Here is a 27,094-nt window from a genome sequence, read left to right as displayed (position 1 = left end):
GACAAGAAATAAAGAAGAATCAGGACTGCATTTGGGAAAGTTGTTGAAGGATCATATAAAGTGTTGTTTGATTTGCTTTAGAAGCTCAGGATTGTGCATCTGTGAAAAAGTAATTACATCTGCTCTTAAATCTTTTTGTTAACACAGTGAGCGAAAACCCTTAAGTGATATTTTATTGAGGACAACAGAACGTGTATCAGATATAGTGTGACGATTTGTTTGGTTTTTTTTGGTCACTGTTACCATTTCCAATTCTCACCAGGCAGAACTGCATATTGATTCATAGCATTGTAAAGTTAAGTCAAGATGAACAGTCATTCGCTTCAGAATTAGTTGTAATCATGAGGTTTAAATCCTAATGGTTTAAAGTTTAAAAGCTTTGTGAGAAAATGTGTTATTAATGTACATTAATAAGGTACATTTAAAAATAAAATACAATTTGATGACTTCTTAACTTGAGAAAGACATATATTCAAGAGGTTGTCCCTATCACTAGATCAGTTCCTTACTATTGAATTTGTACTCTGTTCTTGGCTATAATTTGTTACACCTTAATTGCGAAACCCTTTTTAATTCTGAGTCAATGCGTAAACCTCACCTCAAAAGACGGTTGAACAGTTGTTCAATGGCTCTAAAATGCCCTGCAGTCCCAACTGATCTTTTTTTATATATATATATATACATATATATATATATATATATATATATATATATATAAAAACACCCACACGTTGTGTCATCTGATGAGTCAGATGCTTTGACCAAGGAGAGTCCAATTACGCTGGTGGGTGGGATGATTAGTGGAGAGTAAGCAGCCACACTACATAGAGAGGAAATGTTTCTCTGATCCTAAACCAGAATTGAAATTTTGGTGACCAACACTGAAACTTGGCAAAGTTCCAAGCCCAGTACAACAAGGAGGAGCGGTTGACGCCGATAAAAGCAGGAGAGAAAAACAATGATGACATCATAGCGGCAGAACTTTTTTAGGCCGGAACTTGACCTTCCGTCACTTGACATTCGTATGACTCTTCGCATACAGCCGAGTCCAGTTAGAGTAAATACCACTCAAAATGCACCTTTACATTTAAATAGGAGGGAATCAGGAAAAAGTCCAAGATCTTAATAACACTTTATTTAGTATTTTGTTGTTACAAATAGAACATATTTTTAATTTGATGACCAAAAAAAATTTAATTTTACATTCAAAATTTACTTTTAAATCTCAACTGTGGACAATATTTTACTGTCACTTTTTCTCGCATGCACCTCTAGAAAAAGAATGACAGGCAGCTGCCGTGCCCCATTCCAACAGCATTGATCACCTGCTTTCACTGACATTCCGTGCCCATTTGCAGGAAAAGAAAATGAGGCTGACTCATTCCATTTACTGTTAAGCTGCTCTCGCCTTCACCAACTTCCTAATTACTTACATTCAATCTTTTTCTCTAGAATTCATCAATAGTCTCCCTTACTCAATGTGACTTTAAAAAATCTAAATGCATACTTTCCTCCTAGTAATTGTTTGCTTTTTGCCTTGTCATGGAAAATTCATCCGAGGGTGCCAACGTCAACACTGGACCGGTTTCAGAATAAAAGCTAATTATAAGTCGAACGCAGCAATTTCATTGTTTGTTTTCATACAACACTACAGTAGATCTGTCGTGATCATGAGATAAATGGCGGCTCGCTTACTCTCAAGGACGACACGAGTCGACACTGTCGCTTTGAGAGCTTGTTTGTCAATAAATGGTGGCACAATCACTCTCAGCGTATTCCTTGACTTTGATTTTTTTGTTTTGTTTTGTTTTACGTGCACTGAAACCTCCAATACAGATCTGCCACTACCAGTACGCCTTGCGGCTGAAGGGTTTGTGTTTGAGGCGGGTCTTCAGGGCCAGGAGGTCGATGTAGAGGATCTGATTGAGGACGGCAGAGGCGCAGAGCATTCCTCCGTGCAGCGCGCCAGCCATGCCGTTGCAGAACACATCTTGGCCTACACACACACACACACACACACACACACACACACACACAGGAGTAAGTCTTTATCTACTCTTGTGTTTGTTCTGAGGGAGAAAGCTATGACCTTTTTTTGTAACAGTAGTTGGTTGCACCGTTAATATACAATTTCAGAAGGTAATTCTTCTAATAAAAAGCCATCATTGGCTGTCGAGTCACCTGTTAAGTAGAGTCCGTTGATGGGGGTCGCTGGTCTGGTCTTAGCTACTGTTAAGGGGTTGAAGCGCTCCAGGTTGTGCTCGGCGCCGTACATCTCACCTCTCGGAGCCCCCAGATAGTGAGAATTAGTCAAAGGAGTGGCGGCGTCAATCATCACCACCTGAAACACAAACGCACACAGTTGCAGCATCCACCGCAGTATGTCTCATTTCTTGTAAATCAGACCTGCTCTGATGTTTTATATGTTTGTCAAAGTGTATTGTGTATATATAATGTTTTGGCTCTGTTTCTAAAAATCCGCCTTAGGGCAACAGATCAACAGATTAGCATTTATGCTAACTCCGGCATATTTACATTGATGCTTTTGCTGACATGTCAATTGATGTGCATTGTCCTAATCAAATAAATAACAACAATGACATAGACACCTTATCTCGCAGTTGAGGGAAGACAGTCAGTGCCCATTCCAGCAGCTCTTTGGCCATGCTGTTCTTCAAGTCCAGGTAGTCCTGCCCCCTCTTGCCCAGCTTTGTCTCCTTCCATTCCTCGAACCACTCGTAGCGAGCCATGGTCAGCAGCGTCATGCAGGATTTTCCTACAGAGGCCAACAGGGAGAGGGTCAGAGCTGAAGTACCTGCTCAGAAACAGAGCTAACGTTTACATCGGTAGAGGTGGCCATCGGCGAGAGTGCTACCTGGTTGTCTGATGCCAGAAGTGGTGTCCTTGGCTGATGGGAAGGTGATGAACATCATTGGTATGTTCCCCAGCACCTCGTCCCTGCTCAGAGAAGCGTATCGCTCCATGCTTCACGAAACACAAAGAGCACACAAACATTTAGTCAACAGAAAGTGTTATAAGCTTTGAATGGGTATTTCGGCATCAGTGATTAACTTCATCTGCTCATCTCAACAGCAAGACACAGTAAAAGTTAGCAGACAAATTCAAGGACAAGGAGCACAACAATCTATCTGTGGCACAAAGAAGAGAAAACAAAACCAAAAACCTACAGTGGGTCCAAGTCGCTGTCTTTATACATCCAAAAGTTAGTGGAGACGATGCCAAGATCCTCCTTTGAGCCGTCCAGACCGACAAAGACCAAGAAGGAACCCATGCCGTGGCGCACCATACTCAGCAGTGATTTCACCTCTACACGTTTGAGAAAACATCCAGCAGGATCAGCAAGATACTGATACTCAGTGCGTTAACATGCAGTTCAACGCAACAAGCTTTCTGCTGTTTGACGCCGTCTGACCTGGATTCTCCTGGACTTGCTTGGGAAGAAACTTCTGGAAGGTATTAAAGATTCCAGCGTTGGAAATCACCACCGGGGCTCGAACCTCAATTTCTTCTTGACCTTTCAGTACCGTGACCCCTGTAACACACAGACGGTGTCTATACGGTGTGCCACATTCATTTACCATGTTTTTGGAAAGCAGCTTTGCAGTGAGGTTGAGCAATAGCAAAAGTTCAGCAACAATTATTTAGTAACTATTTAGTAAATATCTGGGCATTGACTGAATTAAGTACTGCTGTGTGTAGTCCTGTGGCAAAAGCTGTTCAACTTTAATACAGCTAAAATACACACCTTCAGTTAGCCTGAAATAATTAACTCAACCCGCCCCAACAGGCAAAAATGAGCATTTTAAACTGCAGAAATGTTACTAAAATGAATTTTCCACTTGTCTCACTGGATTTGCTAAGGGGTGGAGTTAGCATCCCACCGCCAAAGCTGTTTCAAAGATATTTTCGACCTTTGACCTTGAGAAGGTCTCATGACATCCATCCGTCTCTCACAAACAGTCTGCGTCAACCTTTGCCCTTACCACAGGCCTTCCCCTCCCGGTCGAGCAGGACGCGATTCACGGGGGCCCTGACGAGAACATTTCCGCCCCCCTGCTGGATGACAGGGATCATGTGAAAGGCAAACTCGCTGGCACCGCCGCGCGGATAGTACGCGCCGCGCTTGTAGTGGTGAAGGAGCAGCGCGTTGATGAGGAAGCTGGACTCCTTTGGAGGGACGCCTTACAAAAAGAAAAAAAATGAGTTGCGATGAAGAAATGCGGCATTGTGAGACGAAGCAGGGTAGGCGCGTGTGTCTCTCACCATAGAACAGGTAGGCAGACAGTGCCTGGAGGTCCTTGTTCTGCGTGAGCTGGGACATTATTTGGGAATGGTTGGTCGAGGCCAGGCGGAACACCGACGATATGCGGTTCAGGAGCCCGGTCCAAATCAGGAAGTTGACCATCCAGTATGGAATCATCTTCAAAACTGCAAGAAGCGGTGTTCTCTGCGAGGAGAGCTGCAGGAGAACAGAGGGAGTTCTTTATTAGAGGGATTGGGACTGTATCATTTGCCCTGTCGCTGGTATTTTTCTAGTGTTATTTAACTAGAGTGTCGGCAAGTAATCTATTACTAAGTAATCCACTACTGCAATTAAACTATTTTTTTAGTAACAGAGTAACGTGATTACTGTGGCAAAACTGGTAATTATATCATAGTTACTTTTCTGAAATATTTTGCAAGCTAAAAATGTCTTATTATCCACAAAATGTCTAAAATTTTGAAAAACAACCGAAAGCAACGATGTCGCAGATTGATGATCCAACCCCTGCATGTAAAGTCATCGATATGCAACGACGCACCAAAACAAGCATGGCGGCAGCAAAAGAAAAAAAAACAGCGACTGCGTTTGTAGCTGGAAATACAAACATTACTTTGAGTTCATCTCGTCTACATCAAAGAATATTGTGATTTGTTGTACGTTATGTGCAGGAAACAAGACGTTCTCAACTGTCACTTTATCTTTTTTTCACTAAAGTAATTAGTTAGATTACTTTTTAAACAAGTAATCAGTAATATATATATTACAATATTTTTGAAGTAAGCCTCTGCCTGTTAAATAATTTCTTTCATTCTCTTCCGTATCCGTAACTTCCTTCACCTTCATCAGTCGCATGAACTCGTCAATGGCCTCTTCTTCACCTGGGAACTGCTTCTTTAGACTGGCAGCCATCTCGGTCTTCCCCGAATGGATGTGGTACTCCCTGCGAGTGAGAGGACACAGTTAGAGGGTGCGCCACAGACGCTTAAAAAAAAAGCTTACGTTTACATCTCTGAAATAGAGAAAATATCAACTGAACGATCAATCCATCAAAAACATTTCTTATCAGCCGCGCAACTTAACCTTTCGGGAGGACGAATGCTACCTGCGCTGGTCCGGCTGACCAATCAGAACCGTGTCAAAGTGCTGCTCCAGCCGTGTGAACTGCAGCTGCCCCTCTGTGATCTGATCCAAGGCGACCCTCAGCAGACTGTTCTCATGAAGCTGGCCCAGGTAATGGATACCTGGTGGCGATGAACGTTGGTGGACATTAGTCTACTCCAATTTCAGTCAAACATTAAGTTGCATTGAAGTGAGATTTTACGTACGGTCTTGAAGCAAAGTTAATACATTGGCCCCTTCTTTGTACTGAGTTGTGTTCACCTTATCACCAGATAAGGAAACATAAGTTTGAACATTATCTTCGCTTCATCACCAGATAAAAACCAATGAAAGCAGATCAGAAGCTTTTTTTTTTTTGCTCTAAACTGCCGTCGCTTGTTCAATTTCAAAAAGATTGAGGCCAGGCTTTTTTTTTTTTTTTGTGCGTGTCAGCCTTTGATGAAGCATGCACTACAATAAAAGGGCAGAAATGAACTGAACCCTAGATGCTGATTTTCTACACGGAATGGATCTGACGCTGCCGGCAAATGATCAGATCATACTCAGGGATGTCAACACACCCTCTTTGTCTGAGGCATTCCATGACCCGTAAAATGCTCCAAATGATCCACTAATGCGTTTTATCCAAAGCGTGACCACGGTTTCCAAAATCGGACATAAAAAGAGCAGTTGTGGGTAAATGTATTGCCGGTAGGTTAAAGACCAGTCAGGTGACAGAACAGGAAACTGTCAGAGAGGATATTTGCGGTGGATCACGTTTGTGGCATGAAATTGCTATGAAGAAGATCCCTGTGTTGTCAAGGCAGTCGCCACATAAAGCTAACTGATCCGTGACGCGTCACAAAGAGGTGCTTATTCATGTTGATGACTGGATTGTTCGTCATCTCAAAGTTCCACCATTTCTTTTCATTCTTCCTGTAAATGAGTTTATTAAGACCTTAGAAATTCTTAGAAAGTCTTTTCATGTCATTATGAGGCTGCATTTCCTTTAAAACAGCCACTTAGACGTGTTCAGACACATACAGAAGTTGCAATGTGAATGTGAATTTTTTGCTTTTAAAAAAAAGATTCAGATCCTCTATTTGTCTTTGTGTGTGGTGTGGACCTACCCACGTCAAACTCAAAGCCCTTGTTCTGAAAGGTGTGCGTGCAGCCTCCGGCCTGATCGTGCTGCTCCAGAACGACCACCCTCTTGCCTGCTTTGGACAAGAGCGCCGCCGCCGTCAAGCCTCCCACGCCACTGCCAATCACCACCGCGTCCAGAGCGGGCGGGATACGGTCCACGCGGAAGCCTGCGGACGAGCATCACATCCTGAGTGCAGCCCAGAGGGGGGGGGGGATGTGGTTCTCAAGTTTGAGGCCTGAGTGTGTTTTTGAGCCACTACTTTTTGCACTGATTTATTTTGTTTATAATAATATATATTTATATACATATTATTAATAATGGATTGGATTTATATGGCACTTTTCAAGGCAGGTAAGCTACATGTGTAGCCACAGCTGCCCTGGGACAGCAATGTGGGTTAAGTGTCTTGCCCAAGGACACAACGTCAGAGCTGGATTTGAACCATCAACTTGTCATGGGACAATGTGTGATATTGCTGATTGAGCGTTTAAAACTAATTTATATATAATTTAAATGTATTTATTTATTTAGTTTTTCAACACAAAATTTATATTGCCTTGGTCACATTTTATAAATGTACTGAATTTCTTGCATTTTCAGCTAAAACGGCTCTAATTAGGTCTTGTGTTTAGTCTTGTTCAAATCTTGCTAGCAAAAGCTAGCAAGATGTTTTCAAGTTCCACAAATTATTATGATAGAAACAAATGACCTGAACTAGATGAATGGCAAAAAGTCAACAGTTGCACAGTGACGACACGACAAATGATTGAGCACATTAGAAGATCCAGGCTCCTCGTATTAGGAGCATTAAGGGATTATACTCTTGAATTAGGGATGCATGGAAAACGGTCAAAAACATCTCGATCAGTTAAGATCTTGAGGGACATGTTTCCTTTCTCACCTCGCTTCAGCCTGTCGTCTCTCTGTCTGCTGTCCGTCACGAATGGGGCCGGAGGCCTCACGTTCTTCTCGCTGAACACCTTGTAGCGCCGGCCGGTGGTCAGGAAGAAGACGATGACCGCCACCAGCAGCACACAGGCCAACACGCCGAGCAGCCACCACCACATCGTGTCCCCCAGCTGCAGCGACGCCGGCAGGAATGTGTAGAAAAAGGAGAGGAGGGAAAACACAGCAGTCCAAAGGAGAGCGGCGGGCGGGCGGGCAGGCGGGAAGGAGGTGGGAGCGAGAGGGTGAGGAGAGAGGAGGAAGAAAAGATGGAGAGGTCGCTGCGGAATGCAGAGGAAGAGGTGAAGAGGAGGCGAGGAGGGACTGAGGGTTATATCAACGCGGGAAACAAAAAGACGCGTAACTCATGACATTTTGGAAACTCTAAAGCCAAAAGAGGTGGAGCAGACCGCGCATTCTCCACGGCCGGGCCATGGGACCGGCGGAGAAGAGAGCGCCGGCTGTTCGTCAACTCGTCACACTCACAAACTCCAAACCAGATATCATCACTAAACCTCCCGGGGCAGAATGTCTGAACAAGAACGCACGCAACAGAGAGGGACATCATCTGCACACCGACCGGCCCACAAAGATGCTTCCAGGGGAGATTTTATTGTGAATGGGGAACTTTTTGTACACTGGGCCTTTAACTCGGTTCAAAGAGTGCGTCTATTGTTTTAGAAATTTTGGAAAAGTTCAAGCTGGGTTTTCCAAAAGCCAGGGATTGCCCGTAGTAGAGTCATAGTGTGACGACTACCTGCTGCAATCTGATATTTGTTACAGCTTGAACTGCCAAGCATGATGTAAATTAAAAGTCGAAATCAAAGGAATGGTCCTGATAAGCAGAATGTGTAAATGAACAAAACCAACCGGTTAACAAAAGCAGGGAATTCAAGAGCAACAAATAATTACACTGTTAGAAATGTGTGACACAGAATTGATGTTTTCCCCAATGTGGTACAAGCCAGTTGTAACAGAGTACCAATTTTAGCAGGAAGCTGAAACACAGTGGGTTCCATTTGAATGAATATTGTATGTTCAATTCAAGTCAATTCAATTCAATACAACATTGTCACCAACATTAACTGCCCAAATCAGTTTTAGGCAGCACCTCAAGACAGCAAGAATGAATGAAAGTATAGATAAAAACAATAAATATTGTATACTAATGTAATGTACTACTCATATCCATAAGACCAAAAGAAAAAACACAACCACAGCTGCTTTCAATCAAAACATAACTTTATTCCATACAACAGATTGAAGCAAAAAGTCAGGAAATCCAGCAACAAAATTTTTCAAGCTCAAGCGTCCAGTTCTGAAAATACATATCGGGTATACATAATCACTGAAATGCTTCTCAGTGTTAATATGTTGTCTTTATCTCCAACTAACTGTGCAATGTTGAATTTTGGAATGTTTTTTTGTCCAAATATATTTGGGTAAGAAATACTGTTTTATTGCAGTCGGCAGATTTTATAGAAAATGTACACATCGAGGTTTGGGAACGAGTCCCCGGGAGAGAAAGATATTTCCGGAACACTCTGGAGATCCAGAAATAGCTGCCTGACAAGAATTTCATCATAAATATAGATGTTCTTTTACAAAGACAGAGCCACTAAAAAAAACGATAATAAAAAAAACAACCTCTCCACTAGTTCAGCTAGGTTTCCGCTTTGTTCCTACAATTCATTGTGCATCAAAATTAGCTGCCACTATAAATACCCAGAGTACAAACAAGCTGCAAGTAGAGCTCTCGACAGTTGGCACCATGGACAGTTGAGCGGCGGCCTAGAAGCGCTCGAACGCGACGCTGGCGAGCGGAGGGCTCTTCGCTTTCGAATAGCAATTTGGCAAAAAAGCGAGTGAATTGTGTTGTCCAATCGCGTCGCGTTGTTCACTCGTAGGCCACCTTCAACACTAGACAAGAATCTCGCGCCTACGCTATGACTATCAACATCACTGGTGGTGTGTATCTACATGCTATCTACAGCCTGTGTTTAGCCGAGCTTCATAAATACAAGGTTTAGAATAAAAGATAAATATACTACAAATCTGGAAAAAAAAATTAAAAAAAGTGCAAATAAGGACAGAACGAATTAGCATACGCGTACGCTTTGCGTGTATGTGTGTGAAGCAGCCTGAGCCAGAGGCCTATTCACAAGTCACGTGACGCTGTATAGTAAAAACACAAAACGCAAATATTTACCTCTTGTATTCCGGCTCAGTTGCTACCGGGACAATAAACACTGTTGGTTTAATGGCTTTAATGCAAATGTGGAGCCCACGATGACTCTGGTGGTGGTGGCGGCGGGGGGGCGGGGGGGGGGGGGGGTGGCTAGCAAATGTTTGATTTGAACATGTGAGCGTGCATGTCGGACTTGTTTGCCTTGTAAAATACCTGCCTGTAATATGACTGCAGTGAGAGCGACATGTAAACAGGGAGCGATGCAGAAGGCGACCTGTGCTTCCACCCACAGGAGAAACGGACCGTGAGGTTCGCTTGCCGTTAGCAAGGAAAAAAGTAAAGTATTTTTTTCCATATTGTGCTTCATGCAGCGACTAAAGGGCTGCGCGTACGGACGTCCCTGCGCTTTTGCTCATGTTGTTGTTTTACTGCGACTGAGAAACTCTGATCTGCCAAGAAATACGCCGCTTTTAGAGGTACTCATAAGTACGGTGGCCGACGGGGGCCAAACACAATACAACTGCCTAATGCGCCGTAGTTGTTGAAAACAGCTGCAGGTATGGAAACGATGCAACGATGAACAAAGGTACAAAAAGAGGACTGTGGTGCAAACAAAGCTTTGGAGCAAACTGCAGGTTTGGAGCACTTCCGTCGTAGTGACTGGTTTACTACTGCGTTTTTTTTTGTTTTGTTTTTTTTCATTTGCATGTTTTTTCTTGGTTTGCATCCATTGTGTTTTTGGTATTTTGCAGCGCTTCTCTGTTTGCAGCGCATTTGATGATTGGGTATATGTTTTTATGTCTTGCAGGGCCTTTTTTTTTTTTTTTTTCTCGTTTGCACCACGATCCTCTTTTTGTACCTTGTTCAGACTTTTGTTTGTTCGTTATCATCGACCAATCGGTCGAGGTCTGCCTGTAAAGTGTAATCGTCAGTTCTCACCTCTCGGGTTAGGGACGTGTAAACAACGACAAAGGCTGCTGATGATCGTCAGTAATGGCACAATTAATCTAAACGTAAATACAAAAGTCTCGCCTGCCTAGAGGACACACACACACACACACACACACACACACACACACACACACACGCACACACTGGTAGTCCGTCAATGGTTGGTCCACACAAGAATGGATAGACCAAATACACAACACAACCCAGGCACACTACTTCATCGTTACATGTAAAAAAATAAGTAAATAAAACAATAAGTTAATAAATAAATAAATAAATAAATAAATGTCACATTCATCGCTTTCATCTTGCTGATTTTTGTTTCCCTCGTCTCTCCTTCCCTTCCACCCAGCCACAATCGAACATATAATCTTGGTTTATTCAAAATATATATGCTTTGCAACTTTGAGCTCAACTCTTAAAGACAGGTTCAAATGTTGATGGAAAACCTTTCCCACTTCCTCAGTTGGTCGCGCGGTTCTTCTTTTTAAGGGTCCGCACTCCCCACGTACCTCGCCGAGTCTAAAACACCCAGGTGACTGGCACCCACTGTGGGTTTTTCGACACCGTCTCCAGGGCGGCCTTGGCCGTGCGGTAGGTCTCGTCCAGGTTGTCGTTGACGATGCTGAGGTCAAAGTAGTGGCCGTACGCCGCCTGGATTTTAGCGCTCTCGTTGCACGTCCTGTGCAGCTCTTCATCCTGCGGGGGTGAACACATGCGGCTTTTTTGTCTTTTTTTTTCCATGTCTGCTACCCAGAGGTGGCAAGTGTAGTGGTAAAATTAATGCTTGCATAGATTGTTGTGAAGACTGCTAAAATAACCATGTCTGTGTAAAGTCGACAGGAACCGTCTGCAGCAACCAAGACGGCAGACACGTTATCTGATCTACAACTCCTTGTGAGGAGTTGTTGTTTCACACCCCGAAAGAACAGTCTGAACCCTAAATGCACCCTAAGCTGTTAGTTCCTGTTTTCCAGTTATTCTTAACAGCTGCTCAAACTTGCCGCTCAAGCTTGCAAGTTCCTGCCTCCTACTAAGATGTAACCACTTCCCCATTTTGCTGTTGTGTATTTAAATGTCTTGCTCACCAGTGTCCGGTGAGCATTCTTGCAGCGACTCTGTCTGTGTGCTCCCCGCTGTAATAAACTCTCACTGAGACCAGCTCTGATCTTGACTTAGTTTTATTCCTTTTGAGTAAACGTCTCCATTGATTTCCACGACACAAGTAACAAAGTAACAAAGTACAAATACTTTTTTACTTTTTCAGTTGATTTTCCAGGTATCTGTACTTTACACCGTGTAAAGTACAGTAATTACAGTGTAGTTACTGTGCAATTACGCTGTAATTACACAATTGGAAGTCTATACAGTTTACCTACACTTGTACACAAATTTACTTTCAACTTCTTACATGCTATCTCTGCTGATGTCTGGCCAGACTCAGCCGTCCGCAACGGTCGCTTACCGTCAGCGTCTTAGCGACCACGCCCGCCTCCACGGCCGAGGTGTTCATCGCCTTGAGCACCTCAAACTCGGGCGACTGCAGGAACACCACGTACGGCAGGAACTCGGAGGTTCTCAGCAGTTTGAGAGACTGAGGTAACAGAAACACAAGCGCAACAGTTGAAGAATAGCAAATGGTAATGTTCCCTCTTATTACGACAACTAATACAAGAAGCCCGGGCTCATCAGGTGAACGGGAAGTCAATGATAATGCTGTTAAAATCTTACTGATCAGATTTAATTTTTTTTGTATTGACTCCAACAACCGATTCACAACAGTATGAGGCATTTGTTTCTACCTCAGGGTTGGCATCCAGTATGCAGACCCGCCCGGCCTCAACCACTTCATGTATGGAGTCGATCTTGAGTCCGTACAGGTTGCCGTCGTACTCTCCGTGTTCCAGATAGCGGCTGTTCTTGATGTCCGCCTCCATCTTGCTGCGGCTGGTGAAAGCGTACATGCGCTTCTCCCGATCAACCTTTTTGGGCTTTCTGGAGGTGTCTGAATACGCGGGAGAGGGATTAAAAAAAAAAAAAGAAGACAAACAGCAGTTTTGAATTTACAGTTTTTGAGGAATCGCGTTTTCAATCAACACGTTGGGGTCGTTCTCATACATGGGATGGTGGCGCCAAAGAGCAGTGGATCCCTCAGTAAGAGCTTGTTCATCAGCCTCCGCCGCCCCACGCCCTGGGCACCGATCAGGATCAGAGTTTTCCTCTTGAACGCCGGCACCTTGGCCACCTCTTCGTAGAGCAAGATCTCATGCCTGTCGAACTCTGAGGGAGGAAGGAAGGAAGGAAGGATTGCAGTCAGTAGGTGGAGCAACAGAGGACTGAGAGTAAATGTAATTTGTAATTAGTCACATGGCCGAAAAAAAACAAATGACAGCGTTGATTACCTGCATTTTTGGTGGTCACGTACATCACTTTCTTTTTTTTCTTCGCACCCACAGCAGTACAAAGATTTCCTGGTGCGTTGATGAAAAAGCGATAAATCATTGAGACCCACATGATAACATTTGCATTCAGTGACTGGCTCATTATTTCCTATTTCCTTAAGCTATAAATTACAGCTAATAAATTGAGTCATACATCCAGCCATAAATCAGCTACTTAATCATTTTTCAAATTTCGGCACTTTAAGCCCGGTCTAATTCTCAACACACCCAGTAGATGGCAGTGTAATCATGAGAGTAAACACTAAAGGGCTTTCTGTCAATTACCATCGTTTTATTCTGAAATCAACTTCCTGCCTTCTTGCGAACCGTCGAGGTGTTGCGCTGTGTTTGTTGAACGTTCTCACTAGCTGCGTTTCCACAACCCCCCGAATTGCGCAAAACCTAAATAGCGCAAATAAACGTGACGTACGCGGGGTCACGTGACCAGTTCACTTCAAGTGAAAATGGCACTTTGTGTTTGGACGGAGGAGGAGATGGATTATTTTTTTTACAAGTAATCAAAGAGAAAAATATAACAACCATTCTTGACAGCAAACAAACGTAAACAAATAAATGCTAATGTTTATTTTACGAGATTTTGCGAGAACTACGGTTTAGGCGCTTCACACCATTCAGTGGACACGCCCGCAAATCGGTATCGTACTTTGTCGGAATTTTGGAAATACCGCTTTTATTTTGCGAAAAACTGTCATGGAAACGCAGCCACTAACCTGCAGGGGGCAGTTCCACATCTCTTTTGACAAATGCCTTCCTTTTCTCCTCCAGCATCTGACTGGGGATGAGCCCTGTGCTGCCTCCCTCCACATGGCGGGCCTGTCAAACAAACACATCCAACGTGTCCACAGAACACACATTTAAGATTAAATACATTTTTAAAAAGAAATCAAGTATCAAGATCATGCGGCGCATGCAGGCGTTGCGCTCCACCTGCCACCAGTTGACGTCGTCCTGGTTGACTATCTGCAGGATGTCTCCCGTCTCAAACCTCAGGCCCGCCTCCTTGCAGGGAATCAGGTTGTCATTGGCCGGGTGGTAGTCGTAGTGACATTTGAAGAAGACCTGGAAACAGGCAGACAGTCAGCACAGGTTTCCGATACGAGGGTCGTTTTGATGCATTGCATTGACTGAATACTGAGTTCTGGTCTTGTAAAAATGTGATAAAGGCGGCTATGTGGTATATCTGTCACCTGTCTCGGTGGTATGGCTTCATGGTAGCTGGGCAGGATCTTCAGCACAATGATTCCATTGGCTGCTTGCAGCTCTTCTTGTATCACCCTGGGGTCCTGGCCGACCTCTCTTCCATTTACCTGCCAACACATTGTAGAACTGAGAAAAACACTGATGTGTTCAGAACGAAAAAAATTATTTAGTTAGTTATTAAAAAGTCGGCAACAAAGAAAAATCACTTGCCACGGCAAACACTGCAAGTTGAAGTCCTTATTGGCAGAGATGAGCACTTTGTTCGTAATGATTTTCTCACTTAGTTTCAGCACATCACCTCCCACAGTTTGTCTTTTAAGTAAAGATGAAACTCACGACAAAATCTCCTCTGGCTTTCCGCCCAAAACGATTCAGCTCATCTTCATGAAAACTAACAGAACTTCACAAGTCAATAGATTTTTTTCAATATTCCAAATTCTATTATCCAGCGCACAAACGTAACGTAAACATACAAATTTATTGTCAATAAACCAAAGTTTTTCGGAAATTCATCAATTTCATTTACTTATCAAGTTGAAGTTTCGTTCAAACTCGAGACAAAATCTGCTTTTAGAATTCAACCATCTGGTTGTCCTTACCGTTTTTGCTTACACTCCTGTTTCACAATCATCATGGACATATTGTGGACAGGTATCATATCTCAACAATTTAGTACAGTGACTACACTAAAAAAGGATGCCTGTCCCAGCACAGTCATCCTGTGCACTCAGTACTTCCTGCTTTGCTCCATCTCACCTCTTTGATGACGTCTCCGACGTGCAGCAGTCCTTGCTGGTCCACGATGCCTCCATGGAGGATGCGGGCGATGGTCAACTCACCAGCTTCCACCTTGAACGTCACACCCTGAAACAACGAAAAAGCACTGATGAAGTGAATAAGCCAATATCCACAGTTGAGTCACAAGTCTCAAGTTTTGTCCTCGACGAAAAAAAAGAAGTAAAAATACACAAAATTTTGTTGCACCCTACCAGATGCTCCCCTGCCACCTTGCGGATGCCCACCATGCGAATGGCGTCAGGCGGCGGGTACGGAGTGTGCTCCTTGTCCTCCTCTGGTGCGTGATCCACAAAGTCACACGGGCTGGGGGGCGGGCTTTCACAGGTCTGGGATGCCACTGAATCGTGAGTCTCCAGCAGGGACTGACAGGCAAAGAAGTAATCCACAGTTACTCACACCACATAATGACTCAATTGGAAGTCCAATATTGTGTTTTGTTATTTTAAGCACAAAAACGTTAAATTATTGTCTAATTCAGCTCCAGTCTTGGTAGGATAGATTCTAAAGTTTCTGGCCATGATTTACATGCTTGCAGTCTAGTACTCAATCTATTACTTTTATCATTATTTATTTAAAAGGGACCGTACATATTGGTGAACAGTGTTGCTGGGATAATTACTTCATAAAAGTAATCCAACTACTGATTATGTCTTTTAAAAGTAATCTAATTACTTCTTTAACTACTTAGTTTCATAAGTAATCAATTAGTAATTACTTCAGTTAAAAAAAAAAAGATCAAGACATTTCTAGCTTGCAAAATATTTAGGAAAAGTAATGGAATCGTTACTTGATAAAGTAATTATGATTATAATTACCAGTTTTGCCACTGTAATCCCATTACAATACTAAAAAGAAGTAGTTTCATTACAGTAGTGGATTACTTAGAAATAGATTACTCGCCAACACGGTTGTGGATCGTATGTACAGAGCAAGCAAGTTTAAACTTTTTAAAATGATCAAAACTAAACTAAAAAGCGAACAGCATGAAATTCCCGCCGCCCCCGTCACCCAAAAAAGTGAATTCAGTAGTTTCCCACCTGGAAGTGAGGCTGCGTCAGAATTCCTGCCAGCTCGGCTGCAGTGTTGGAGCGGTGCGTGAAGGGGTCCAGATCTCGGAGGATCTCCTGCAGCAGCTCCACATTGTTCTCCCTGACCGGCGACAGACGCAGGTCCTTCAGACTCTCCTCCTGCTCCTGGTGCACGCGGGCAGGCAGAGCACTCTGTTATCAACTGATGTCATCAAACGTGAGCGTGGGGAATTGGTTGACGTGCAACGTACCACGGGGCTCTCCATGATGCCTTTGAGGTAGAGGAGGTCCAGGTCGTTGGCCGTGGTGGAGGTGTTGGTGCTGTCACTCATTGCGTCTAACACCTGGGGAGCTACAACACACACAGCACACGCGCGCACACACACACACACACACACAGAGTGATTGGTTTGGCTGTGCTGCAATTGAAAAAGGAAAAAAAAAAAACTATTGTATTGAGAGTAGCAAAAAAAAAACACTTTTGACTTTTTACTAACATTTTTCAAACCTTTACTTTCTTACTTTAACTTGAGTAAAAGAGTTGAATCAGTACTTATTACTTTTACCAGAGTTTTTTGGGTTTTTTTAGACAAGTATCCGTACTCTTACTTAAGTCCAGAATATAAATGCTTTTGCCACCTCTGGTTTTATCTATTTAATCATTTGGTCATGTGGAAACTTTTTCACTTTACACTAACAAACATTGTGCTATTTCTCTCTTAAAAATCACATAGCAAGCAAGATTTATAACTGCACAGCCTGTGGAAGGAGGAGGAGAAGTGCGACAGCCTGGCAACGATTTGAAAATGTTTTTCTCTCCAACCTTTTACTGGGAGGATTTTTTTTTTTTTTTTTTTTTTGTCTCACCAGGCTCGGTCCTGATGGAGGCCACAGGCATGGCAGAAGTGGAGTCAGTCTGAGAGAGAGAGAGAGGGACGGACACACAGACAGTCAGAGGGAGAGAGAGAGAGGAAGAAGATAAAACGCCTTGATTTCTCGGTCTCTTCAAAAAAAAAACAGGGCATTTTTGATGGCAGGTTTCTAGGCAACATTCATAATTTAAAAGAAAAATCCCACACATGGGTCTAAGTTCACGCTAGGCATTTCAGTGCAAACAATTTGGTCTTATATTGTGCACATTGAATGTTTTAGCAGATTTTCTATAACACAGAGGACTAAATATGCTGTTTCGCTGGGATATAATGATGCTGAAAGAAATATAGATCTGAAAATGTGTTTAAGATGAGTCCATTGATAAACAGCTACAAAATCTGCCTCAGCTCAGATTAATTCATGCCCTTGGAAAAGAAGACACAAAACAGAAAAAAGCCCTTAGTTGCATTTTTGTTTAAAAAAGATAATGATATGAAAAAAGTGTTTGCTGTTATGTAAATAAACCAGCTTGTGCAGCAGTGGGCAGCATGACTTCAATATTAGCGCTCTCCAGCAATCACATGCACGTTTGTTCTTTATTTAACACCCCCCCTACACACACACACACACACACACACACACACACACACACACACACACACACACACACACAAGCGTCATGGGCGGCAACACCAGGAGCGGGAGGGAGGAGCATCAGCGATTGTTCTGGAATTGAGGAGCCGTTCTGAGGGAGGAGAACGGAGGGGGGAGAGGCCGATGTGGGCGGAACCAATCCATGCACACCGCTCCAACAAAAAGACTCACTCACATGACTGGGACGAAAAAGATAGACACATCTATCTATCTATCTATCTATCAATCTACCTATCTACCTATATATCTAGATGATGTTATTCGCTGCTGCTATGGAAACCTGGGATCCACACACATCCACTGATGCCGCTCATGCTGGAGTAAGCATTACACAACACCTCGGGGAAGAGCATGGAGAGAGGGGTAGAGGGAGGGTGGTGAGCAGCTTCAAAACAGCTCATGTGGAAGGGAGGGGAGGAAGGTGCGGAATACATTCATATGCATCATTCCAAGATTTTTTTTTTTTTAAATCAAATAGGTGCACTAAAAAAAAGACCAAATCTTTCCACCCTACCACTCAAACCTGTTCCTATTGTTTTTGTTTCTCTCACTAGTCGGCTGCCTTTCTTCTCTTCCCGTGCACATCCCACCACCTCATTGTCCCATCCAGTCCACCTCCCCTCTTCCCTTTATGATTTCCCTTACTCACACTGGCCCCATCACTGCCCCTCCTCCCCTAGCTCTTCCACCAACCATCTGCTCCCCCCCCACGCACACCCACCCCAACCCCCCCAGTATGCAAAGAAATACATTGTGCCAGGTGCGCTCACCCAAACATTGCAAGATTGGACACAAGGAACAGGATGTTTGCGTACACGTTTCCATACATTTAATACAAACATCAGATTTTTACTCTTAATGAACTCAGTGGTCCTGATTGATAGACGAGTTCAGTGCAAGCCAAGGAGTTTTGTATTAATACAGAAGCATGGACAATATGCAATGTCCTGTTTTTTTAACAATAGTCAGGAGAGCCATGCGGATGGAGGGAGTGGGAAGGTCCTCAGAAGGCTTCTCCCTTTTCTTTTCTTTTTTAAACCGCACCTTTGTTGTCAATAGTTGCGCAAAAGTGTCCCTCACTAACATGCGAGACAAGGTCTTCGCGCAGGAGCTTTGAAGTGACGCTAATGCCGCGTGTACAAGACGAAGGTCCCCACACGGCCAACAATGCGCTGCAAACACAATGTTAACACAATAACACAACAACGAGACAGATTGACTAGCACATTTAACAGCGATAACGTGGTCGGGTTTTTTCTTTCTTTCTTTCTTTCTTTCTTTCTTTTTTTAATGCGCGCGCGCGCACACGAGCGTCTCTAATAAAGCAGGTTCGGCGTGACGTTCGTCCGCGGGTCTCACAACGACGGAGGGCTCAACGTGAACAGCACCGTCAACACAAGGCTCGCTCAAAGAGGCCACCCTCAGCCGCGAGGCCGACGAGCAGCACAACACACGTCCGTGTTTCGGAGGAAAAACATAAACGTACCTTTCAACGAAAAAAAAACGAAACAGGCTTCCCGCTGTCTGGGATGTCTCGTGCGCCCCTTGTTGACGTCTGGCTTCTTCCAAGCCGTCAGCAGCATCACGGACGGCGTCAAGTTCGAAAGGAGGTGTTAAAACACTTCCGGTAAATCTCAAAAATAAAACGCGTTTGTCAAACGTAGAACCCTACACAACAGAAATAGTGGGAAAAGTGCTTTTATTGTTGTCCAACGCTGAATTACAGTAAAACTGTTTTGACGCGTTAGTGTTGAGGTAGGTCCGATACTTGATGCAAATCAGATGTTATCATACATATATTTTTACACTTTAAACTCGTTTTCGCTAAATTATAACCTATAAAAGAGGCTTTTACGACTTTTTCTACCAGTTCGCTAACCTGTATTAGCGCGGTAAAACCCCTCTCTTTTGCAAGTTCGTGATGTATTGTGTTAATAAGATCTGTCCAATACTGAAATTGCTATTATATTTTTCTTTAAACAACGATTTTAGTCAAATGGACTGGCCTCCTCAGTCTATTTTAATTTTCAGGTGTAAATATTGCTGGACAGCAATAACTTCCTCCCACATTGTTTGTCTCCCTCTGTTGGTCGTACCATAACCTAGCAACTTACCCAGAATATGCCTCGTTTTCACCCCAGATAGCTGATGAGAGTGGTGATGTGTTAATCCCCATCCATGACTCACATCTACTGTGTTATGGCATCTTGGCTCCTTTAACCCAATCGTGAGAATCAGGCTGTCGTCTGTTTTTTCATGCAATAAACAGAAAACCCTGGAAAAGATTGGAACGTTTGACTATATTGGAGAAATAAACTTCCACGGAGCTGTTGAGCAGCTGCTGAGGTTCAACCATGCTGGCACCCACGAGGGTGATTGTGGCTGCCAGCATCTGTTTCACACTGTTGTGTTAATGTTGCACTTTCTGGTTTCTCATTACTCCCAGTGTCTCTTCATCCCCAAACAGGTTAAACGAACTGCAACAGATTTTTCCCTCAACCGTACCTCCATCTGTCTGTACTGACCCTAAACTGTGCAAGCTTTATTGTTCCCTGCACGACGAGAGAATGTTCTCGTTTCTCAAACACGGTGACAAACAAAAAACATCTCTGATCGATTTTAAATGACAGAAGCTAACAAAAATACAGTCTCGTAGTGTTTTCCACTGTTGTCTCTTGCCAAGCGGTGAACTCCCTATAGGGGAGAAATGTTCATCCTTTACTTCTTTCAGTGGCTCCACCGTTCAAAAAGTGTGTGATAAGTAAAGTGACCTTCCACTTGTGAGACTCAGCCTCACAGCTTCCCTGTTTCTGTCCCCTTCCAAACATGGAGAGCCAGGAAGCATCATTGGCATTGGCAAGAAGCTAAAGCAAAGGATAGATATGCTGTTGCACAGAGATCTAAAGAGTTCATGGACTCAACTGTGTGTTTGAGGCTGTGTTGATGAAAAAATGGAAAGAATCACGGAAAGCTGACTCTTCATTGTCCTGCCCGATGAAAATACATCAGTGAGTCATTCTGGTTCGCCACATTAATAATCATTACTGTGAACATTCACACTGTCGCTTGACTTTGACTCAGTCCCACATACAACACTCTGCTGCTGCTGCAGAAAATATTGTTATTATATTCTATTTGCCCCCCCCCCCCCCGAAAAACAAACTTGATTGAGTATTGCGTCCGTATGTGTGAACCTATCTGTTGTTGGTCTCCGAGAGACTGTGCGGCTCTAAGTAAATATCGGGTTATGTCATTGTGCATTCTGTGAAAATAAACCACTAATATGTGTTTTTTAGAACAATGATTTATCAACTAAAGGTATTCTGTCATATATACATTCACTGGTTGATGAATTTTAGCCAAATTAGCTGGATGGATGACAAACCCTTTGCGCTTCAGCATTTACTAATTATTTAGTTTGCTCTGTCACTAGTAGAGGAACAGATTCAGCCACTATAGGCAGCAAACAAAGTGGGAGCTCCCCTTATGAAAGACCCCCATTCCCCTCTTCAAAACAGGTTCGAGCACATGTCACGGAATTTTCAATAAATCCTAATCCCACACAGAAGTTTTTAGTCATTTATTGTGATGTTTCCTTCTACAGTCAATAAAACATGGAGTTTCCCGTCTTGACAGTGTTGTGCAGTAGACTTTAATGCTCACAAAGAGACAGACTTCTACCTTTCAGATTTTTTTTGTTAGCTCCAATCATATGTATGTATTTTTTTTTAGTCGAATAGTAAATGATGTACAATTGTGTCGCGGTGGAGATAAAGAAGACAGAGACAGCTTATGTCGCGCTCAGTGATGGTCTTTGTTTTTTTGTTTTTTTGGGGGGGTTGGGTTCATGGGTCAGACGTGAGAGGCACATGTCGGCCCCTGCAGGCGCACTGTGGGATGCACCCGCAGGGAATGCCCGAGAAGGTGAGGAAGGCGTGGGGGAGTCACCACATGTTGTAGGAGTCGTCAAGTCTATGGCAAAAACACAAAAATAAAAGGAGAATATTTCAATCTCTCTGATGATTCCATGGAATTACAGCTCCTACTGCTTTCAACCGGGTCTTTACCTTGACCTCTGGTCTCTGTTGTTGTCGCTGCCAAACAGGAGCTCTGCAACCACATCCTCTTGAGCCGAGCGCTTGCCATACCTGGTGGGAAAAGGTCAAAGGAGCCACTTTCAACCTTACTTGTGCACTATTTTCTTCAAGTTAGGAGAGTGAGGATGGGAACATGAGTTTTTCTTTACAAGTTGACTAAAATGTGATTAAAGTTGATGCAATAAAGTTGACTGCTTGGTTCTGGAATGCAGGACTTTATTGATTTAGAGTTGAACAAAAAAAAAAAAAGACCAATGCAGAGAGAAGCATGCAAATGTAGATGACGATGAATCAATGAATCACCTCTAAATCTTTGACTCCCTGCACTTTCTTTTGTGAGCCATTTCTTCTGACCTCTTGTAACCACTAAGAAAAACAATCTCACTAAGCATTGTTTGCCTGATGCCATTAAATGCTCTGGAGAACTTGTCTGATCATTTGCAAAATGGAATTGTGGATATTGGACAGAATAATGCGATGAGATCCCGTTGAGGACGGATCGCCATAAACGCACGGCCACGACCTGTGAGACGTCGGAGAAAACGTTCCCCTCCGCCCGCTGGCTGTCTGGCTGGGTGGCTGGCTGGCTGGCTGCATCATCCTCTCACCCAAGAGCACTTTTCCTTTATTCCCTTTTCACACTCGACTTCCCCCTCTGCTCATTTTCCTCACTAATGCTTTAATTTCACAGTCAGATTCAGACGGTGCATCCAAGCCTCATCCTGCGCGTGTGTGTGGGCGTAATTTCCAAGCCGGGATGTGTCCTACGATTCTCTTGATGAGGGCTCCAGGAGAGCCATAAATGTAAAACCACGGAGCTGTTACGCGGATGTTTACGCGGTGGCACTGTGTGTGTGTGTGTGTGTGTGTGTGTGTGTGTGTGTGTGTGCATGAAGAAATCAGCGCTATCAAACACGACTCCTGCAGCTTCTCCCTTTTTTCCATCAACCACCTGTTCCACATTCCCCCCCTGTGACCTCAGCACCCAATCTTATGCTCTGTTACGCACAGAAATGGGTGTGTGTGTGTGTGAGAGAGAGAGAGAGTGTAATGGTGCCCTGTCGTACACCCTTGTGTGTCTCAGCTGTCACAGTGCGACACATCAGGAGGTGAAATGTTCCCCTCCCCGACGATAACAGCCCATCCAGCAGAGGATCCCTGCTTGATCCCATGCTCTTATTTTCTCAGTATCTGCCCTCCTCTCACCACTGATCCCCCCTGGACTTCTATTGTTGATTGGCTGATTGGAAAAATGCCGTGATTACAAAATATCCACTAATAAACACTAGTGATCAATTTAAGGAAGAAAAGGTCAAACGCACAGAGCAAAATATTTGCCCACCCGAAACACAACCAGTTGTATTGTTATGGACCAGAGCTGCATGGCATATATATGTTATCTATATTGCAGACCTTAAATTTCCCAAACATCAAATTTGATACAGCCAACCCTCCGGAACCGGGAGGTCTCCTGTCGCATACGTCTTCATCAGCGACGGCCAGAGAAGTGCAGAAACTCTTAACTTGGAGGAAATTGACTCTCTGCCGCGCCGGGAGTCAAGTATCTAAATATCAACGACCTATTTGCCTCACATGAATAAGAACAGATGAGCCTGACCGCTTTCAAATCGAAACCGGTTCCTGCACCTTAGAGCAACAGGCCCCGGGCTCAGGCCCTTCTAACTGGATTTGGGAGTTCTTGCTCAGGTCCGTCTGTGCCGATGATTGCTCTGGTCTCCTTGATCCGGGGCGCCTGGAGCTTTTGGAGAGTGGCCAGTAATCTAATACGAAGGGTTCGGAGGGGCGGTGGAGGGGCGGCGGCGTGTGTTCAGGGAGAGAGTCTGGGCCGACGCGGGAGAGGGAAATAAAGCTCATACATGACTTGGGTGAAGAAGGAAGAGAAGGAGAAGTGGCGAAAAATGAATTCAGCTGCTGTTATGTTCACGAGTCGGGATGCAATGAAAACTGACTTGACTGTCTTGGAGGTTCGGGTTTGGGTTTATTCAAATTCACGCATGGTCCAGCACACAGAGGAACTAGAACAGACTGTGCGGCTTCAAATCCAAAATCTTATTTTGGGTTTAAGGGAGGAAAGTCTGGTGTCTTATGTATATAATAAAATAATACTATGCATATTGGAAAGTCTAGATCCTTTTTGATAAACATACCAAGAGCAAACCAGAGAAAGGGTGATATGGCCGAGACACACCAGCTAGTCTATTATCATTGAAATGCACATTTTTCGGAAGGAAAAAAAAATATTTTAATTTTTCTTCTGCGCAGCACTGCATTTTTTTCCATGGCAATACTTTTCCCGACTCCTCTGCGCATCATTTGCCATTCTAATAGCGGTGTTTTACCAGAATTTATTCTGTAATAGATCAATTTTAAAATTGTAGCTGCATGTCTTTGAGCCAGTTCATTCCCCCGCTTGCGAAACCTGCGCGGCAGTAACCTTGATTTCCTGACCCTGTCTAGATTTAGTGAGCGCTCTCCGGGAGTCTGACAAGATTATCTCCTTCCTGGGGTCTCGACTGATTCCATCGGCGGTTGAAAAACAACATTTTAAAGGTCTTAACGTGTTTTCGTGATGAGCCAAAAAGATAAACAAGAAAATGGACCACTAAGGAACATTTACAGTAAATGTGTTTGCTAGTTGTGTTGACCCACCTCTGCCTGGTGATCAGGTTGATGTAGTGTCTCAGGGCCGTGTAGTACTTGGCCAGCTCTTCGGGGGGAGCGTCTTCCCCGGGGTTTTCGGGTTTGGGAGGGTAGGCGTCGGCAAACGTTCCCAGGCAAACCAGCACGCACAGCACCACGGCCACGAGCACCGTCCACGGCTTCAGCATCACGGCCATCTGAAACAGAGCAGCCGGAGATCGGTGAGGCCGGCCGGACTGCCTGATCAATGAAGAAGCAGACAAATGGTAATAAAAATGAAACGACCACCGCTATCAGTTGGGTTATTCGCTATTGTTAAATTTCAGCGTCCTGTCATTATTTTATTGACGGAAGAGTTATGCAATGGCGTTACTAAAAAGACAAATCAATAACAATTATTAAAAAAAAAAAACTCCTGCTGCGCAAGACGCCTGATGGAAATAATAATCCCACGACACCAAAAAAAAAAAAAATCTCTAGGAGGAAATTGAGGGAGGTGTTGTGTTGCTGCAGGGCTGACGAGGCAATTTCCTCTGTCAATCTCAATGGGGAAAACCACTGGGGGAATGCGACCCCCTTCTTCCTCCTCCTCCTCCTCCCCTCGGGACTGGAGGAGGTCCGCCAAGCCGCCGAGCAGGTCAATATGTATCATGTGGTGAGGAGAAACACTCTTCAAGGCGTCGATTGAATTAATGGGGCGACTCCCGTGACCGCGTGAACGCAGAGGGAAGATGAAATTCAATGGATTTGATGACGAAAATTTCGAATGCCTGCTTCTGCCAACTATTACAGTTGTTTTTTGTTTTGTTTTTTTAATGTTAAAAACGATGATGATGATGATGATGATGATGATGATGGCAGCAAAAAGGAGAAGATGTGGAGAGGAAGAACAACTTTAGTAGCAATTAAAGCAATGAGAATCACTTTATACAATGTAAGCATGTTAACAAATTAGCATTTTGCCCATTTCAAGCATGCAGAAAAAAATAAACGTTGTATGGAGAAACATATGGGTTGCATTTTGGGCGGAAGAACTAATACAAAGCCATGGAGTTGTTGCTGGAAGTTGTTGGCTTTGGATTGAAGTGGCGCTGTCCGTGGTGCTGACACCGCCGCCCACTGAACAGCAAACTGCCCGAGTTCGCACTATTGTCAGCCGCCGAGTTTACTTCTGCGTGATTCATTTCATCTGCAATCGTGGGTTATTTTCGAGAAGTAAAGTGATAAAAGATCTTGGTGCACTTTTTAAAGAAATTTAAGCCACGTGAAAAACGGCAACTAATGTTAATGTCGAGCAATAATGTGGAGGAAGCAACTTATCGTTGTAAAATAAAAACGTAAAATACCGACTTTTATAATGAATGAATTTATCTGATGTTGCCTATCCGACCTGTTAAAAGCAGCATTTACGAAAAAGTTTTGATATTTTTTCTTTCTTATTTTTCTCTTCTTTTAATCACTGAAACAATGAATTCCTTAACGTCGATGAGTACATATTTTTTACATAGCAAAAAAGTATGAAAGGAACTTACTTCGAGAAGACTTTGAGGTCGGACTTGACAGCAAGCAGAAGACGTGGCTTCGTATCTGTTTTCGCGGTTCACTCTGCGGGTCGCTGCAACTTGTTCCGCTGCTCCGACACAGGTGACTTATATAGTCAGCAGGTCGGGGTGGGAGGGAGCAGGGGGAGCAGGGGCGCGCGCGCGCTTGTGTTTGCGTGCAATGTGAAGGGAAAAGGGCGGGTGAACGGGCACCGTGCGTCAGATGGCGCTGATGATGGAGACATTACTAACGCGTCCGCCGTCACGAAGTCACTCTTTGATTTTTTTTTTTTTTTTTATTATTCCATTTTTTATTTTTTTTTGTAACATGACATTTTGGGCCATTGACACTCAAAACACTTTGAAATGTTTACCATCTCTCGCAAGTTTTGCACTGTGCGCATAATATTAGTGTTATTATATCACAGTGTTAAACGACGACACTTTGAGTTGGGGACAATTCAGTGATGCGCAGTTGCTCACGTCGGTTTTTGTGCAAATTTGCCCCAAACATTCGTATTAGTCAAGGGCTTGGGGTTATGTTGATGTGAGTATTCAAAGATCAGTGACAAAACCAAAGAGTTCAGGGTGTATTTGTAGAATTCTGACATTTTGGAGGTCACATATTGTGAAAAAAAATCATGTTATCAGTGTTCTACCATTACTTCTTTTACTTAAACCTGCCTTTTAAGATATAATAATAATAATAATAATAATAATAATAATAATAATAATAATAATAATAATAATAATAATAATAATAATAATAATAATAATGTAGTGTTCCATCATGTGAAACTATTTTAAATTTGTTTTGATAGCTTGTAACTAAAATGTGGACATTTTGTTCATCTGAACATCTCCGTTTCTTCTGAACCTGCACGGAGGAGGTAGACTGGACCACGGCAAGTGGAATCAATATGGTAATAAAGGCATCGTCGTTGCTGTCTGGCGAGAAGTTGCGTCAGTTGTCGGTCGGGCTGTGTCGTGACGCAGTTTGGCGCCACTCTGGAGTCTTGACGCACGCAACACACTGGCGTTTTACGCAGGGCCCAGACTCCTGCGCACCGCCCTCAGGTGTCCACCCACCCCCACCACCACCACCACGTCCTCCTCTCCTCTGTGGTTCTTCTCTTTGTAATGACATCAGTTCTTTGCTGCAGGAG

At 43.6% G+C, this 27,094-nt stretch overlaps 3 protein-coding genes across 4 annotated transcripts; all 3 read right to left on the bottom strand.

Moving 5' to 3' along the window:
• Positions 1-1,797: 1,797 nt before the first annotated feature.
• Positions 1,798-7,751, bottom strand: LOC142886544 (all-trans-retinol 13,14-reductase-like). The gene is made up of 12 exons (XM_076023559.1): positions 7,432-7,751; positions 6,514-6,696; positions 5,388-5,526; positions 5,123-5,225; positions 4,285-4,480; positions 4,005-4,202; positions 3,434-3,553; positions 3,189-3,327; positions 2,876-2,985; positions 2,610-2,776; positions 2,182-2,341; positions 1,798-1,996 (listed from the first exon to the last, which is right to left on the bottom strand). Exons 1-12 carry the CDS (start codon positions 7,595-7,597, stop codon positions 1,845-1,847), a joined length of 1,833 nt encoding a protein of 610 aa, XP_075879674.1. The 5' UTR covers positions 7,598-7,751; the 3' UTR covers positions 1,798-1,844.
• Positions 7,752-8,699: 948 nt separating this feature from the next.
• Positions 8,700-19,246, bottom strand: mpp2a (MAGUK p55 scaffold protein 2a). Its single transcript, XM_076023694.1, has 14 exons — positions 19,116-19,246; positions 16,970-17,018; positions 16,354-16,454; positions 16,112-16,267; positions 15,266-15,436; positions 15,033-15,140; positions 14,264-14,383; positions 14,004-14,135; positions 13,787-13,889; positions 13,017-13,085; positions 12,733-12,894; positions 12,417-12,619; positions 12,080-12,208; positions 8,700-11,313 (listed from the first exon to the last, which is right to left on the bottom strand). The coding sequence occupies exons 2-14, from the start codon at positions 16,998-17,000 to the stop codon at positions 11,137-11,139; spliced, it is 1,662 nt and encodes a 553-aa protein (XP_075879809.1). The 5' UTR covers positions 17,001-17,018; positions 19,116-19,246; the 3' UTR covers positions 8,700-11,136.
• A 1,948-nt stretch (positions 19,247-21,194) lies between these two features.
• pyya (peptide YYa) lies at positions 21,195-26,076 on the bottom strand. Of its 2 annotated transcripts, none has more exons than XM_076023692.1 (4): positions 25,920-26,076; positions 24,397-24,584; positions 21,697-21,777; positions 21,195-21,601 (listed from the first exon to the last, which is right to left on the bottom strand). In XM_076023692.1, exons 2-4 carry the CDS (start codon positions 24,582-24,584, stop codon positions 21,574-21,576), a joined length of 297 nt encoding a protein of 98 aa, XP_075879807.1. In that variant the 5' UTR covers positions 25,920-26,076; the 3' UTR covers positions 21,195-21,573. The 2 variants fall into 2 exon arrangements, with proteins under 2 accessions (XP_075879807.1, XP_075879808.1); XM_076023693.1 differs by having other exon boundaries at positions 24,397-24,627; positions 25,920-26,006.
• Positions 26,077-27,094: the final 1,018 nt, after the last annotated feature.

The sequence above is a fragment of the Nelusetta ayraudi genome, unplaced genomic scaffold (genome assembly GCF_046127955.1).
Source record: "Nelusetta ayraudi isolate G7.1 ecotype Tasmania unplaced genomic scaffold, CSIRO-AGI_Nayr_v1 ptg000016l, whole genome shotgun sequence".
NCBI lineage: Eukaryota > Metazoa > Chordata > Actinopteri > Tetraodontiformes > Monacanthidae > Nelusetta > Nelusetta ayraudi.
Note: the sequence above shows the minus strand (reverse complement) of the source record. Positions and strands in the feature narration are given on the sequence as shown.

Excerpts from the sequence above, each read along its gene's own strand:
- LOC142886544 (XM_076023559.1), bottom strand. The coding sequence starts at position 7,597 with ATGTGGTGGTGGCTGCTCGGCGTGTTGGCCTGTGTGCTGCTGGTGGCG. Across the intron at positions 5,527-6,513 it reads GGGCTTTGAGTTTGACGTGG|GTATCCATTACCTGGGCCAG; the intron begins GTAGGTCCACAC and ends CATCGCCACCAG. Across the intron at positions 4,481-5,122 it reads AGTTCATGCGACTGATGAAG|CTCTCCTCGCAGAGAACACC; the intron begins GTGAAGGAAGTT and ends GTTCTCCTGCAG.
- mpp2a (XM_076023694.1), bottom strand. The coding sequence starts at position 17,000 with ATGCCTGTGGCCTCCATCAGGACCGAGCCTG. Across the intron at positions 16,455-16,969 it reads CTCCATCAGGACCGAGCCTG|CTCCCCAGGTGTTAGACGCA; the intron begins GTGAGACAAAAA and ends TGTGTGTTGTAG. Across the intron at positions 15,141-15,265 it reads AGGTGGCAGGGGAGCATCTG|GGTGTGACGTTCAAGGTGGA; the intron begins GTAGGGTGCAAC and ends TCGTTGTTTCAG.
- pyya (XM_076023692.1), bottom strand. The coding sequence starts at position 24,584 with ATGGCCGTGATGCTGAAGCCGTGGACGGTGCTCGTGGCCGTGGTGCTG. Across the intron at positions 21,778-24,396 it reads AACCTGATCACCAGGCAGAG|GTATGGCAAGCGCTCGGCTC; the intron begins GTGGGTCAACAC and ends TTTTCCCACCAG. Across the intron at positions 21,602-21,696 it reads AACAGAGACCAGAGGTCAAG|ACTTGACGACTCCTACAACA; the intron begins GTAAAGACCCGG and ends TTTTTGCCATAG.